The sequence below is a fragment of the Amblyraja radiata genome, chromosome 16 (genome assembly GCF_010909765.2).
Source record: "Amblyraja radiata isolate CabotCenter1 chromosome 16, sAmbRad1.1.pri, whole genome shotgun sequence".
NCBI classification, from domain to species: Eukaryota; Metazoa; Chordata; class Chondrichthyes; order Rajiformes; family Rajidae; genus Amblyraja; species Amblyraja radiata.
This window is the reverse complement of record NC_045971.1, coordinates 3,619,895-3,636,345: the sequence shown is the minus strand read 5'-3', so window position 1 is coordinate 3,636,345 and position 16,451 is coordinate 3,619,895. Positions and strand designations below refer to the sequence as shown.

At 47.3% G+C, this 16,451-nt stretch overlaps 1 protein-coding gene across 8 annotated transcripts in view; it reads right to left on the bottom strand.

Annotated features, from left to right (window-relative positions):
• The window catches only part of srcin1 (SRC kinase signaling inhibitor 1), a 343,123-nt gene that overhangs the window by 188,324 nt on the left and 138,348 nt on the right, over window positions 1–16,451 (bottom strand). For 6 of the 8 annotated variants that reach the window (XM_033034920.1, XM_033034907.1, XM_033034908.1 and 3 more), the window contains one exon: window positions 5,891–5,965. The exons of the other annotated variants lie outside the window; for them this stretch is intronic. In XM_033034920.1, the coding sequence (XP_032890811.1) occupies window positions 5,891–5,965 (75 nt within the window). The remainder of the gene's footprint in view (window positions 1–5,890; window positions 5,966–16,451) is intronic. 8 annotated transcript variants of the gene reach the window in all.

Below are 16,451 nucleotides of genomic sequence, written 5' to 3'. Positions count from 1 at the left end.
TTGATAACATCTTTCCTGTAACATGGTGCCCAAAACTGAACACAACATGACCTCCCAACTCAATACTCAATACTCAAGACTGATGAAGGCCAATGTGACGGATGTCTTTTTGACCATCCTATCTACAGTACCTGGAGAATTTCTTTGGAACGCAGAGATAAATAGATTGACAGATTCTTGATTAGTATGGGCGTCAGGGGTTATGGGGAGAAGGCAGGAGAATTGGGGTTAGGAGAGAGATATTAGATCAGCCATGATTGACTGGTAGTGTAGACTTGATGGGCCAAATGGCCTGGTTCTGCTCCTATCACTTATGAAATTACCTGTGACGCCACTTTCAATGAATCTGATGAGTGAATTTTTAGGTGAATATATACAATTGAAATGAATAGAAACATAGAAACATAGAAAATAGGTGCAGGAGTAGGCCATTCAGCCCTTCAAGCCTGCACCGCCATTCAATATGATCATGGCTGATCATCCAACTCAGTATCCCATCCCTGCCTTCTCTCCATATCCCCTGATCCCTTTAGCCACAAGGGCCACATCTAACTCCCTCTTAAATATAGCCAATGAACTGGCCTCAACTACCTTCTGTGGCAGAGAATTCCAGAGATTCACCACTCTCTGTGTGAAAAATGTTTTCCTCATCTCGGTCCTAAAAGATTTCCCCCTTATCCTTAAACTGTGACCCCTTGTCCTGGACTTCCCCAACATCGGGAACAATCTTTCTGCATCTAGCCTGTCCAACCCCTTAAGAATTGTGTAAGTTTCTATAAGATCCCCCCTCAATCTTCTAAATTCCAGCGAGTACAAGCCGAGTCTATCCAGTCTTTCTTCATATGAAAGTCCTGACATCCCAGGAATCAGTCTGAATGAGATTAAAATCCATGCGGTTTCTCAAACCTTAGTCTCCCTTGCAGATTCCTAAATAGTAGTGGCTGCACTCAACACATCAGTCGAACAAGGACCAGCTTGTGATAAAAAAGAGCTAAGCTGATTATGTCTCGATATAGATTTATGAGCCACCATAATAAAACGTTGAGAATTCAATATCCAATTTGCTTCAGCCTTCTCCCCGTGGAGAGTGGACAACAAGGTCACACGCTGAGTTGACACATTGTCACACCGCACACACGTCTCCCCGCACAGATCACATTTACCAATTGTATTAGAGACATAGAGCGATACAGTGTGGAAACAGGCCCTTCACCCCAACTTGCCCACACCGGCCAACAATGTCCCAGCTACACTAGGCCCACCTGCCTGCATTTGGCCCATATCCCTCCAAACCTGTCCTATCCATGTACCTGTCTGACTGTTTCTTAAACGTTGGGATGGTGCCAGCCTTGAGACTTGAAAATATTCGGCAAGATTTGCTCAAATTTCCAATCAGGAAATTTGCTATTCTATAATAATGAGGCGACATACTTCAGATTGAAGGGGACAGCCCAATTCTCCTTTGCCTCATAGATAGACACAAAATGCTGCAGTGACTCAGGTCACAACCCTTCTTTAAACCCGCCCCGAAACGTTGCCTATTCCTCCAGAGATGCTGCCTGACCTGTTGAGTTACTCCAACATTTTGTGTCTGGCATAGAGTCTTAGAGTGATACATAGGAACATAGAAACATAGACAATAGGTGCAGGAGTAGGCCATTCGGCCCTTCGAGCCTGCACCGCCATTCGATATGATCATGGCTGATCATCCAACTCAGTATCCTGTACCTGCCTTCTCTCCATACCCCCTGATACCTTTAACCACAAGGGTCACATCTAACTCCCTCTTAAATATAGCCAATGATCTGTGGCCTCAACTACCTTCTGTGGCAGAGAATTCCAGAGATGCACCACTCTCTGTGAGTGAAAAATGATTTTCTCATCTCGGTCCTAAAGGATTTCCCCCTTATCCTTAAACTGTGACCCCTTGTCCTGGACTTCCCCAACATCGGGAACAATCGGGATACGGGAACATAGGCCCTTCAGCCAAAACTTGCCCACACCGGCCGACAATGTCCCAGCTACACTTGTCCCACCTGCCTGTGTTTGGCCCATATCCCTCCAAAGTTGGTTCGACAACAATAGATCAGACAGGACACAGACTGCAAGAAAAGAAAGATCAGTACAAGATAAAATAATGTTAGCATATGAGTGCACATAATGAAGAATTATAACAGGATTAAAGTGATCAACCTACCTTGCCTCTCTCCTCCCATTCCGATGCTGTGTGGACAAGCATTTCATATGGAAATAATAGGGTTATACTGCATGGAAACAGGCCCTTCGACCCAAGTGGCTGCTTTACAGACTGTCCAAGCTAATGAATTAGTATGTGTGTCTGACACCCTCCATACATCCTGCCATATATCAAAGTGTGTGCACCTCAGTGTAGCTTAGAAATACAGCACAGAAACAGGCCCTTCAGCCCACCGAGTCCACGAAGACGAGCGATCCCTGTACGCTAACACTATCTTAAGGGCCTGTCCCGACTTGGTGTTTACTTCTTGACGAAAGGAGATTTGCAGATCAGATGGACAACTTCTCCTCAGACGTGTAAGGAACACAGGCAAATATCCCGAGTGAGGATGGCATCTAGTATCCCGAATATTTCGGCCCGAAACGTCGCCTATTTCCTTCGCTCCATAGATGCTGCTGCACCCGCTGAGTTTCTCCAGCAATTTTGTGTACCTAGTATCCTTCAACACCTGGAGGACGCGCTGCGCACTCGCCAGGCAGTGGAGAGACCGTCAAGTCAAGTCACGAAAGATATACAAAAAGCAACGAGGTTTGCGGTGGGTTAAAACGTGGTGGTGGAGCCAGAGCTGGAATGTCATCCTGTTGAGTTTCATTGTCTGAATAACTCATTATCACCTACCTCTTTGCCTCGTAGATAGACACAAAATGCTGCAGTGACTCAGGTCACAACCCTTCTTTAAACCCTAGGGACGACAGATGGCACAATGGGCTAAGTGTTCGGCTGGCAACCGGAAGGTAGCTGGTTCGAATCCCGCTTGGAGTGCATACTGTCGTTGTGTCCTTGGGCAAGACACTTCACCCACCATTGCCTGTGTGTGTGGATGTAATTATGTGAAGCACTTTGGGGTCAATGCAAGTTGACTAAAAATGTGCTATATAAATAAAGAAATTTAAATTTAAATTTACCCCACAGCCAACAATGGTCCATTGTGGGCTCCAAATGTCCTTGATCATCTTTTCTTTTTGTATATCTTTCGTGCATTTGTTCCATGTGCCTTGTATATCTCTCGTGTCAATATCCAGCCTTGGCCATCAGTGCCGGCTCTGGTTCGTTCTGAACCTTATCATACCTCTAGTTTCGCCCGCCCCCCCCCCCCACCCCCGACTCTCAGTCGTAAGAAAAGTCTCGACCCGAAACGTCACCTATTCCTTTTCTCCAGAGATGGCGCCTGACCCGCTGAGTTACTCCAGCATTTTGTGTCTAATAGGTTTGCAGTGTTCAGTAGAGATCTTGTACGTTTGGTACATCCCTGGTGGCGGTCTTCAGTCGCTCAGGTCTCAAGCTTTTGAATTGATTGACGGAAAGATACAGCGTAGAAACAGGCCATTCAGCCCATCCAGTCCACGCCGACCATTCACACGAGTTCGATGTTATCCCAACTTTCACACCCACTCCCTACACACTCGTGGCATTTTGCAGAGGGCCCCACTCACCTACAAACCCGCGCATCTTTGGGACATATGACAATAACACACTCTTGCCCCTTGGAGGGGGGGAAACCGGAGCGCCCGGAGGAAACCCATGCGGTCGCCAGGAGAACGTTTCAAACTCCGCACATACAGCACCCAAGGTCAGGATCGAACCCAGGTCTCGGTCGCTGTGAGATAGCAGCCCTACCAGCTGCGCCACCTCTCGAGTCTTTCTTGACCTCCTCTGAGGGAGGGCTATACGTATGTAGTGATGTATGTACTTAATCTACGAACCACTGTTGTATAACATTAGTACCTCCACCAATGTAAAGCACTTTGGCCAACGAGAGTTGTTTTTTAAATGTGCTATAGAAATAAAAGTGACTTGACTTGTCGAATGTCATCGCTTACCTTGCTTTAAGATATTTCTACCACTTGCCTTACATGAAGATTTGAGTCATCAGCGCTAACACCTGCTGAACTTCAGGTGTTTTTTGAAAGACACTGCAGTGACGCTCCCGAGGTTGTTCAGCGGTATTAAATCCTTCTCCTCCTCCACTCCACTCCCCTAATCCTACACGATCTTCTCATCCAATACTGGCAACTTACATTCTGGTCTCCAACACACCACAAATTCTTGGATTCCTTCCTGACAATGGGAAGAAGGTATCGGAGCCTGAAAATAGGCTCAGGAACTGTTTAGACAATAGGTGCAGGAGTAGAGGCCATTCGGCCCTTCGAGCCAGCGCCGCCTTTCAATGTGATCATGGCTGATCATCCCCAATCAGTACCCCGTTCCTGCCTTCTCCCCATATCCCCTGACTCCGCTATCTTTAAGAGCCCTATCTAGCTCTCTCTTGAAAGCATCCAGAGAACCGTCCTCCACCGCCCTCTGAGGCACAGAATTCCACAGACTCACAACTCTCTGTGTGAAAATGTTTTTCCTCATCTCCGTTCTTCCCAACAACCATCAGGCTATTGAACACCATGACCTATAATCAGGCTCCAAACTATATATACAAGGGGACATTTTGTTTGCACTATTATTAGTACAAAAACAGTCCCCTTATATGTATAGTTCAGAGCCTAATTGGGGGTTGTGATGTTCAATAGCATATATATAATAGTATATATAACCAAACAGACAAAAAAAGAATATATATATATATATATATATGAATATACATACATATATATATATATATATACACACATATATATATATATACACACACACATTTATACACATATATATATATATATATATATATATATCAAATGTGTATGTGTGTGTGTATATCAAATATATATATATTTTAAAAAATATATATATATTCTGTTTTGTTTGATATATATATATATATTTCAAACAAAACAGAATATATGCAAAAGAAAAAAATATATAAAAATATATATATATATATATGTTCAGTATATATATGAGAAAGGCGATATATATGTATATATATATATATATACATATATATATTTTTTTGATATATATATATAGATCTTTTTTGTTTTATATATATATTTTGTTTTATATGCATATTTATAACCGTGTTGAGGGGACGGCCACTTGGTCGAGTATATTTATATATTTTTTATCGTTTATTACAGAATACTATGTTTACATATTCTGTCGTGCTGCCGCAAGTAAGAATTTCATTGTTCCAGTTTGGGACACATGACAATAAAACACTCTTGACCCTTGAAGCTGATTGGGATGTCCCTACCCCAGTCACCTCAATAATCCATCCACAACCTCCCCCTGCCTTCCCATCGCCACCCGCCAGCACGAGAAGCCTTTCCAGAGATGGGCATGGAGGGTGGCACTGAACTGACCCATCAACGGAGCTGGCGTGAGAAGATCTGTTGCCTTCTCATGTTTGTCGCCCTTCCCGTGGGTGAGCCCTGTCAACTGACCTCACTCAGGCGAACGACAACAAACATGGGCAGCAGCAGCAGCGCCGCAGTTTGGCGCCAACCCCGGAGCACGCGCCCTTTTTAAGGCGGGCACCTATGGATGATGGAACCAGATGGCATCGCCCTGCTGCGGACTTCTGCAGACTCAAACCCAAGAAGAAGAAGCCTTCTCCGTCAATCTTCACCTGTCCAAAATGCACAAACTAAAGAGAGGGGGAGAGAGAGAGAGAGAGAGAGAGAGAGAAAGAGAGAGAGAGAGAATGTCATGGAGTGGGTTGCCCTCCAGATTGAGAAATACCTTGTGTAACAGGTGGATGGTTATAGGTGGTTTTGTAGTTGTATGATCCATGTTTCATAGGAGTCATGGAGAAATCTATGGAAGACAGAAAAAGGTATGAAATTTAATACAGCCAAAACATGCACTCAGAACAGACAATATGGATGGTGGTGTCCAAAAATGACAGAATTAGTGGTGACGTTAAGGGGGGTTTGGGGTGTCTCCGCCCCAGTTTCGTTACCCACCCCTCTGCTGTTTCGGTGGTCTAGCAGAGTTGGTATAGGGAGGGATATTTCAAGAGGTCATGGCAACCCGTATACCAACACTGCCGAGCCTGATTCCTCTCTGCCCGCACTCCAACCCCTCCACCTCCTACCTTATACGTTCATAAGTCACAGGAGCAGAATCTGACCATTTGGTCCACCGAGTCTACTCTGCCATTCAATCATGGCTGATCCATCTTTCCCTCCCAACTCCATTCTCCTGCCTTCTCCCAGTAACCATTGACACCCGCACTAATCAAGGCCCTGCCAATCTCCGCTTAAAAAAAATATCCAAAGACATTTGGCCTCCACAGCCATCTGTGGCGATGAATCCCACAGATGCGCCACCCTCTGGCTAAATAAATTCTTCCTCATCTCCTTTCTGAAGAAAGCCTCCTCACCTTTTCACGTATCCCACTCCTTGTAATAATGAGATGTCCTTGTACTGAGTAAAACAGTCACGCTTGGATTACTGTGTACACGATATCACAGGCTTGCCGACAGCAATGTTGTATGTAATAGCCAAGCAAAGCCCTGACACCGTGGGTTCGTTCATTTCTGACCCGTGGACTTTACTCAGAGCTCCCGTGGATTTAGAAGCAACAGCAACAAAGAGAAGAAGGAGAAAGCACTGATTGGCTCTACCCCGAGTGGGAGGAGAGATAGAAGTGAGTCAGAGGGGGAAAACAGTTGAAAAGGAGAGGAAAAGCACAGGCAGACTTTACTCAGAGCTTCCGTGGATTTGGAAGCAACAGCAAAAGCAACAAAGAGAACCAGGAGAAAACACTGAATGGCTCTAGCCCGAGTGGGAGGAGAGTTAAAAGTGAGAGTGAGAAAAGTGTGAGTCTTTGGCTCGAGAGTCTTCGGCGAGGAGGCTGAGGAGAGGAGGCTACGCAAAACGCTGGAGAGGGAGAGACGAAAGAAGGAAATGTCAGGAAAGCTGATTCAGTGTGACGCTTGCAGTATGTGGGAGGTCAAGGACACTGCTGGTGCCTCTGGCTGCTACAAATGGGAGAAGTGCATCCAGGTACAGCTCCTGAAGGATCGTGTTGGGGAACTGGAGAAGCAAGTGGATGACCTCAGGTTCGTCCGAGAAACGGAGTCATTCCTCGACAAGTCCTACAGTAAGATTGTTACACCTAAGGTACTGGAAGAGAGAAGGTGGGAGACAGTGAGAACGGGAGGGAAGCATGGAATGCCAACGTCCCCGGGTGTTGTAACTCTTGTGAACAGGTTCACCCACTTAGAAGCTGTCGGGACAGAAGACGTTATTACACTGGGCGGCGGACTGGCTTGTGATGCGAATAGGGCTGTTGAGCCAAAACCAAAAAGGCCTAAGGCAGGCAACGCCATTGTAGTGGGAGACTCCATTGTGAGAGGTACGGACAGGGGTTTCTGCGGCAACAGACGGGATGCGAGGATGGTGTGCTGCCTTCCTGGTGCCAGGATCCAGGATGTCACGGACAGAGTGCAGAAAATCCTCAAGGGCAAAGGTGAACAGCCGGAAGTGGTAGTGCATGTCGGCACAAACGATGTCGGAAAGAAGGGGATGAATATTCTGCAGCGTGACTTTAGAGAGCTTGGAAAAATGCTGAAAAGCAGGACCTCCAGGGTTGTTATCTCCGGTTTGCTTCCAGTGGTGGCGAGAGCAGGAACAGGGAGATACGGGACCTGAATGTGTGGCTGAGGAGGAACTGGTGCACAGGGCAGGGATTTAGATTCTTAGATCACTGGGATCTGTTTTGGAGTAAGGGGGAACTGTACAAAAGGGGCGGATTGCATCTTAACAGGTGTGGGACCAGCATTCTGGCAGGCAGGTTTGCCACTGCTACACGGGTGGTTTTAAACTGAATAAGGGGGGTGGGGTGTCGAATGGGAAAGTGGAGGATGGAGTTAAAGGGAAAGGGTTTCTTAAATGTGTGAGCGTAGAGACAGAGGGGTATAAATGAGGGTAGAAGCAATAGGTAGCAAGGTGAAAAGTAAAAGTGGCAGGCAGACAAATCCAGGGCAAAAATCAAAAAGGGCCACTTTTCAACACAATTGTAAAAGGGGTAAGAGTGTTGTAAAAACAAGCCTGAAGGCTTTGTGTCTCAATGCAAGGAGCATTCGTAATAAGGTGGATGAGTTGAATGTGCAGATAGCTATTAATGACTATGATATAGTTGGGATTACGGAGACATGGCTCCAGGGTGACCAAGGCTGGGAGCTGAACATCCAGGGATATTCAATATTCAGGAGGGATAGACAGAAAGGGAAAGGAGGTGGGGTAGCGTTGCTGGTTAGAGAGGAGATTAACGCAATAGAAAGGAAGGACATTAGCTTGGAGGATGTGGAATCGGTATGGGTAGAGCTGCGAAACACTAAGGGGCAGAAAACGCTAGTGGGAGTTGTGTACAGGCCACCTAACAGTAGTAGTGGAGTTGGGGATGGCATCAAACAGGAAATTAGAAATGCATGCAACAAAGGTAAAACAGTTATAATGGGTGACTTCAATCTACATATAGATTGGGTGAATCAAATTGGCAGGGGTGCTGAGGAAGAGGATTTCTTGGAATGTATGCGGGATAGTTTTCTAAACCAACATGTAGAGGAACCAACGAGAGAGCAGGCTATTCTAGACTGGGTATTGAGTAATGAGGAAGGGTTAGTTAGCAGTCTTGTTGTGCGTGGCCCCTTGGGCAAGAGTGACCATAATATTGTTGAGTTCTTCATTAGGATGGAGAGTGACATTGTTAATTCAGAAACAATGGTTCTGAACTTAAAGAAAGGTAACTTTGAGGGTATGAGACGTGAATTGGCATTTGATTCTTAAAGGGTTGACGGTGGATATGCGATGGAAGGCATTTAAAGACTGCATGGATGAACTACAACAATTCTTCATCCCAGTTTGGCAAAAGAATAAATCAGGGAAGGTAGTGCATCCGTGGATAACAAGGGAAATCAGGGATAGTATCAAAACAAAAGATGAAGCATACAAATTAGCCAGAAAAAGCAGCCTACCAGAGGACTGGGAGAAATTCAGAGTCCAGCAGAGGAGGACAAAGGGCTTAATTAGGAAAGGGAAAATAGATTATGAAAGAAAACTGGCAGGGAACATAAAAACTGACTGCAAAAGTTTTTATAGATATGTGAAGAGAAAAAGATTAGTTAAAACAAATGTAGGTCCCTTGCAGTCAGAAACAGGTGAATTGATCATGGGGAACAAGGACATGGCATACCAATTGAATAACTACTTTGGTTCTGTCTTCACTAAGGAAGACATAAATAATCTGCCGGAAATAGCAGGGGACCGCAGGTCAAATGAGATGGAGGAACTGAGTGAAATCCAGGTTAGCTGGGAAGTGGTGTTAGGTAAATTGAATGGATTAAAGGCCGATAAATCCCCAGGGCCAGATAGGCTGCATCCCAGAGTACTTAAGGAAGTAGCCCCAGAAATAGTGGATGCATTAATGATAATTTTTCAAAACTCTTTAGATTCTGGAGTAGTTCCTGAGGATTGGAGGGTAGCTAATGTAACCCCACTTTTTTAAAAAGGGAGGGAGAGAGAAAACGGGGAATTACAGACCAGTTAGTCTAACATCGGTAGTTGGGAAACTGCTAGTCAGTTATTGAAGATGGGATAGCAGCACATTTGGAAAGTGGTGAATTCATTGGACAAAGTCAGCATGGATTTATGAAAGATAAATCATGTCTGACGAATCTTATAGAATTTTTCGAGGATGTAACTAGTAGAGTGGATAAGGGAGAACCAGTGGATGTGTTATATCTGGACTTTCAGAAGGCTTTTGACAAGGTCCCACATAAGAGATTAGTATACAAACTTAAAGCACACGGTATTGGGGGTGGATAGAGAACTGGCTGGCAGACAGGAAGCAAAGAGTAGGAGTAAACGGGTCCTTTTCACAATGGCAGGCAGTGACTAGTGGTGTACCGCAAGGCTCAGTGCTGGGACCCCAGCTATTTACAATATATATTAATGATTTGGACGAGGGAATTGAATGCAACATCTCCAAGTTAGCGGATGACACGAAGCTGGGGGGCAGTGTTAGCTGTGAGGAGGATGCTAGGAGAGACTGCAAGGTGACTTGGATAGGCTGGGTGAGTGGGCAAATGCATGGCAGATGCAGTATAATGTGGATAAATGTGAAGTTATCCACTTTGGTGGCAAAAACATGAAAGTAGACTTCTGAATGGTGGCCGATTAGGAAAAGGGGAGATGCAGCGAGACCTGGGTGTCATGATACACCAGTCATTGAAAGTAGGCATGCAGGTGCAGCAGGCAGTGAAGAAAGTGAATGGTATGTTAGCTTTCATAGCAAAAGGATTTGAGTATAGGAGCAGGGAGGTTCTACTGCAGTTGTACAGGGTCTTGGTGAGACCACACCTGGAGTATTGCGTACAGTTTTGGTCTCCTAATCTGAGGAAAGACGTTCTTGCCATAGAGGGAGTACAGAGAAGGTTCACCAGACTGATTCCTGGGATGTCAGGACTTTCATATGAAGAAAGACTGGATAGACTCGGCTTGTACTCGCTAGAATTTAGAAGATTGAGGGGGGATCTTATAGAAACTTTAAAAATTCTTAAGAGGTTGGACAGGCTAGATGCAGGAAGATTGTTCCCGATGTTGGGGAAGTCCAGAACAAGGGGTCACAGTTTAAGGATAAGGGGGAAATCTTTTAGAACCGAGATGAGAAAAATATTTTTCACACAGAGAGTGGTGAATCTCTGGAATTCTCTGCCACAGAAGGTAGTTGAGGCCACAGTTCATTGGCTATATTTAAGAGAGAGTTAGATGTGGCCCTTGTGGCTAAAGGGATCAGGGGGTATGGAGAGAAGGCAGGTACAGGATACTGAGTTGGATGATCAGCCATGATCATATTGAATGGCGATGCAGGCTCGAAGGGCCGAATGGCCTACTCCTGCACCTATTTTCTATGTTTCTATGTAAATCGATAATATATCATAAGTCGAAAATGCATGTAATACATCTAACCGCCCATCACCAGAGTGTTCAGGGTTGTAACGCCAGGCGCTTGTGGGTTTTCATTCTATCACAGTTTGTTAGTGTAGTTTAGTACAGAGTTACAGCGCGGAAACAGGCCCTTCATCCCAACGAGTCCGTGCCGACCAGCGATTTAAGGACCAGTTAGACAGGTACATGTGTCTATGATATGAAAGGTAAAACCTCTATTTTTGCAGGTCTGCACACAGAGATTGTAATTAATTTTCAGACAATGGCTAATGTCACTTGCAAAATGCAAATGGCATCAACAAACTAAACCGTGATCAGAAACAAAACATGAAATGGATCAAAGGTACACAAAATTGCTGGGGAAACTCAGTGGGTGCAGCAGCATCTATGGAGCGAAGGAAATAGGCAACGTTTCGGGCCGAAACCCTTCTTCAGACTGATGGGGGGTGGGGGGGGGAGAAGGAAGGAAATGGGGAGGAGGAGGAGGAGCCCGAGGGCGGGCGGATGGGAGGGTGGGAGGAGACAGCTAGAGGGTTAAGGAAGGGGAGGAGACAGCAAGGGCTAGCAAAAATGAAATGGATCAATATTCTCTCATTGTGTCAGGTACAAACATGGAATGGATCGATCAATGATGTAGGAATCGGAAAGCAGTATAGAGAGAAGGGAAACTTCAAAGAAGTTGCTTGAAAACATTCTCTGTTAGCCAAGACTATATTTTGGCTTTTTCCCCCCCCCTCCTGCTCAAGGAATCTAATCTCAACAAAAACCAAAGTCATCTCTAGCAAACTGGGCGACAAAGGCCAAGGCCGGTAGGGTGTGGGAAGGAACCGCAGATGCTGGTTTACACTGAAGACAGATGGGAAATTCTGGAGTAAAGGGCCTGTCCCACGTGGGCGTCATTTGCACGTCACGCAGACGGCGCACAAAGATTTTGTACATCCCGAAATCCTGGGGCACCGCGAGCGACCGCGTGTCTCCGCCTACGTCACCAACGCGTCGTGCGTTGTGACGCTGAATGATGTCGCGTTTACGCGCAAATGACGCCCAAGTGGGGCAGGCCCTCAACTCAGCGGGACAGGATGCGTGTGAGGAATCTGAAGAAGGGTCTTGACTCGAAACTTCACCCATTCCTTCTCTCCAGAGACGATGCCTGTCCCGCTGAGTTACTCCAGCATTTTGTGCACAGTTAGTAGAGTTGCTGCCTCACAGCACCATGGCCTGGGTTCAATCCTGACCCCCAGTTCTGTCTGCGTGCACGCTAGATTTGTCACTTCCAAGGTGGCGCCCGAGCCTGGCGACTCCCTGCTCCCAGATATGTTTCTGCAATCATTGATTGTAATCGATTCACTCTTTTAAATCATCATCATCATCATTGTAGACATCATCGGGCACGCTGCCTTACAATGCCGTGTACGACAGTGATCGCAACTTCTACTGAAGTGTGGATGGCCGTTGGCTCGCTAGGAGCTCATCTGCACTTTGACAGGTCTTGTTTTTGGTCCTGCTGGGGGTCCACAGCCCCCTCCTCACCTGGCGAACCAGGTGAGGGAGACGGTTTAGTGGCCGACTATCCGACCATGGAGCGGGTAGCACGGGATTACATGGAACCCCACCGTGGCGGGCAAACTCCTCCACATTCCTCGCTGTGGTGGAAGGTGAAAAAAAAAGTTCAATCGCTTCCCCCGTCCTTGTCCTCCCGCGGTCGAGCCTTCCGTTGACGGGACGATCTTGGCTCTCGTAGCCAGCAGCGTTTGGGCCCTCGCGCCGGGGCGATCAGCTCCTGCATCGGGGGGGGGGGGGGAAATCTCAGCTCCCCCGCGCCGGGCGATCTGACCCCTGGTCCAAGCCTTCTGCTTCGTTTGGAGTTTCTCGACATCGGTCTCTACCCGAGACAGCGAGCTCTTCGATGGTGAAATCCGCATGGCCTCAAGACATGTATAGTCTTTCCGCCGACTGGTTAGCAAGCTACAAGAAGTTTTTCACTGTAGCTCGGTACAGACAATAGACAATAGGAGCAGGAGCAGGCCATTCGGCCCTTCGAGCCAGGAGAGAGAGGGCGAGGTAGAGAGAGAGGGAGAGAGAGAGAGAGAGAGAGAGAGAGAGGAGAGGGAGAGAGGAGAGGGAGAGAGAGAGAGAGAGAGAGAGAGAGAGAGAGAGAGAGAGAGAGAGAGAGAGAGAGAGAGAGAGAGAGAGAGAGAGAGAGAGAGAGAGAGAGAGAGAGAGGGGAGAGAGGGAGTGAGAGAGGGAGAGAGAGAGAGGGAGTGAGAGAGGGGGGGAGAGAGAGAGGGAGGGAGGGAGAGGGAGAGAGAGAGGGAGAGGGAGAGAGACACCTGCACAAGAGAATATCCCAAGTGAAAACCAAATGTGTCTTTCACACCAATGTGAGGATAATAGTCAGCTGGAGTAACCAAATGAGGCATCAGGTCCCACGCATCTTGCTGTGCAGGTCCATCTGGCCTGTAGAGAACACAGGAATGAATAATCCCTGCACTGATTGCTGTGACAGTCTCGGTATTACTGGATGAGTTGCATAGAGAACACAAGCCTCTGTGTAAACTATGGCCCAGTGAGAGTCTCCACTCTGCCAGCGTACATGGAGATGTCTGAAGATGGGTCTCGACCCAAAACGCCACCCATTCCTTCTCTCCAGAGATGCTGCCTGTCCCGCTGAGTTACTCCAGCATTTTGTGTCTACCTTTGATATACCGATCACCCTGTGGTGTCACCCTGCTCTCCCCCACAGCTACCGTCTCTGTGGCAGACCAAGTGTGTATCGGGGAGGAAGGAACCGCAGATGCTGGTTTACACCGAAGACAGACACAAAATGCTGGAGTAATTCATTCCTTCTTATTAACTTATTCGCAGAGCTGTTTTGTCACAGCGCCAGACATCCCAGTTCGATTCTGACCTCAACCGCTGTAACAAGAGCATAGGGGCAAAGAGGTCCTCCTGCAGTTGTACAGGGCCCTAGTGAGACCACACCTGGAGTATTGTGTGCAGTTTTGGTCTACAAATTTGAGGAAGGGCATTCTTGCCATTGAGGGAGTGCAGCGTAGGTTCACCAGGTTAATTCCCGGGATGGCCGGACTGTCATACGCTGAGAGAATGGAGCGGCTGGGCTTGTACACTCTGGAGTTTAGAAGGATGAGAGGTTATCTTATTGAAACATATAAGATTATTAAGGGTCCCGACCCGAAACGTCACCCATCCCTTCTCTCCAGAGATGCTGCCTGTCCCGCTGAGTTACTCCAGCATTTTGTGTCCATCTTCGGTGTAAACCAGCAACTGCAGTTCCTCCCTACACCAGGCTTGCTGAGTTAGCAGGCTGACATGTCAATGGTTGTCCATAGAGCTGCCATTTGGGACGACAGATGGCACAATGGGCTAAGTGTTCGGCTGGCAACCGGAAGGTAGCCAGTTCGAATCCCGCTTGGAGTGCATACTGTCGTTGTGTCCTTGGGCAAGACACTTCACCCACCTTTGCCTGTGTGTGAATGTGTGTGAATGTGTGTGAGTGACTGGTGGTGGTCGGAGGGGCCGTAGGCGCAGATTGGCAGCCACGCTTCCGTCAGTCTGCCCCAGGGCAGCTGTGGCTACAGAAGTAGCTTACCACCACCGAGTGTGACTGAGGAGTGAATGAATAATGCGATGTAAAGCGCCTTGACTATTAGAAAGGCGCTATATAAATCCCATCCATTATTGTGTGCGTTCATTGTGAAGTGATTTCCCACCAACAGGACTCCAGCATTTAGTGTCTATGCCAGGTGAGTGCTTGCAGGTCATTAGAAGCCCCTTCCTGCTGGAGATGGGAAACCAGCCCACCAGAAATCAGCCGGCCGACTATTTCTGTGAAGAGTTTGGTCCTCGGTTGCGTGACTGTCGGTTCTAATAGGTCTCACAGGCCGGTGAAGGGCAGTGTATTGCGGGATCCGACTGAGAGGAGGTCTGCAAAAATACGAATGGACAAAAAAGAAAACCCTTCTAACGTCGCAGAGGCTCGGGGTCACCTTGAGAACGCTTTTCAGGATGAAGTAACTGACAGCAAGCACTTTACAGCAGAGCGGAGGGCAGGAATTGTGAGAAATATGGAGTGAGAGGTGGACGCAACACTGAGCCCTGACATCAGCGGTGATGACAGTGGCATCAAGTCAGCGTGCAATAGAAAACATACAGCGCGGAAGGGCGTAATAATAATAATAATAATAATAATACATTTTATTTGTATCGCGCTTTTCAAGGACTCAAAGTCGCTTTACATGGTGAGTCAAGAACAAAACAAAATAGAGCAGTTAGACTGAGATGCAAAGGGAGGGGGACGTGGGACTAAGGGTATGCAGAGGTGAAGAGATGGGTCTTGAGGCGGGACTGGAAGAAGGCGAGGGACTCAGAAGTTCGGATCACTTGTGGGAGGGAGTTCCAGAGCCTGGGAGCTGCCCTGGAGAAGGCTCTGTCTCCATAAGTGTGGAGGTTGGATTTCAGAATGGAGAGGAGACCGGCTGAAATGGATGTGAGGGACCGTGAGGGTTGGTAGGGGGAGAGGAGGTCAGTGAGATAAGGGGGGGGGGGGCAAGTGGTTGAGGGCTTTGTAGGTGAGGACCAGGATTTTGTAGATGATCCGGTGGGAGATGGGAAGCCAGTGAAGTTCTTTGAGTACTGGGGTGATGTGGTGCCAGGATTTGGTGTGGGTAATGAGTCGGGCGGCTGCGCTCTGGACCAGCTGGAGTCGGTTGATGTTGCTGGAATTAATGCCAAAGAGAATGGCGTAGAAGCCCAGCGCTCGTTATTTGTGTGGAGGCCAACAGCGAGTTTCTAAGCCTCATCCCACCTTCCAGCTCTGGGACAGTGGCCCTGGAGGCCACACCTCATCACAGGCGCACACTGTACTGGGTGGATGCGAAGCCTTCCTCCCAATCTTGCCCCAGAGTAGGGGAATCGAGGACCAGAGGACATAGGTTTAAGGTGAAATCACAAAAGTAAATTCCTCATGAGAGGAACAGACAGGGTAGATGCACAAAGTCTCTTGCCCCAGAGTAGGTGAATCGAGGACCAGAGGACATAGGTTTAAGGTGAAGGGGAAAAGATTTATTAGGAATCTGAGGGGCAACTTTTTCTCGCAAAGGTTGGTGGGGATATGGAACAAGCTGCCAGAGGAGGTAGGTACTATCGTAACGCTTAAGAAACACTTAGACAGGCACATGGACAGAACAGGTTTAGAGGGATATGGGCCAAATGCAGGCAGGTGGGACGAGTGTAGATGGGACAAGTTGGGCTAAAGGGCCTGTTTCCACACTGTACCACTCTATGACTCTATGAATTCACTAGCCTCATAGGCAGTCAGTCCAAGAAC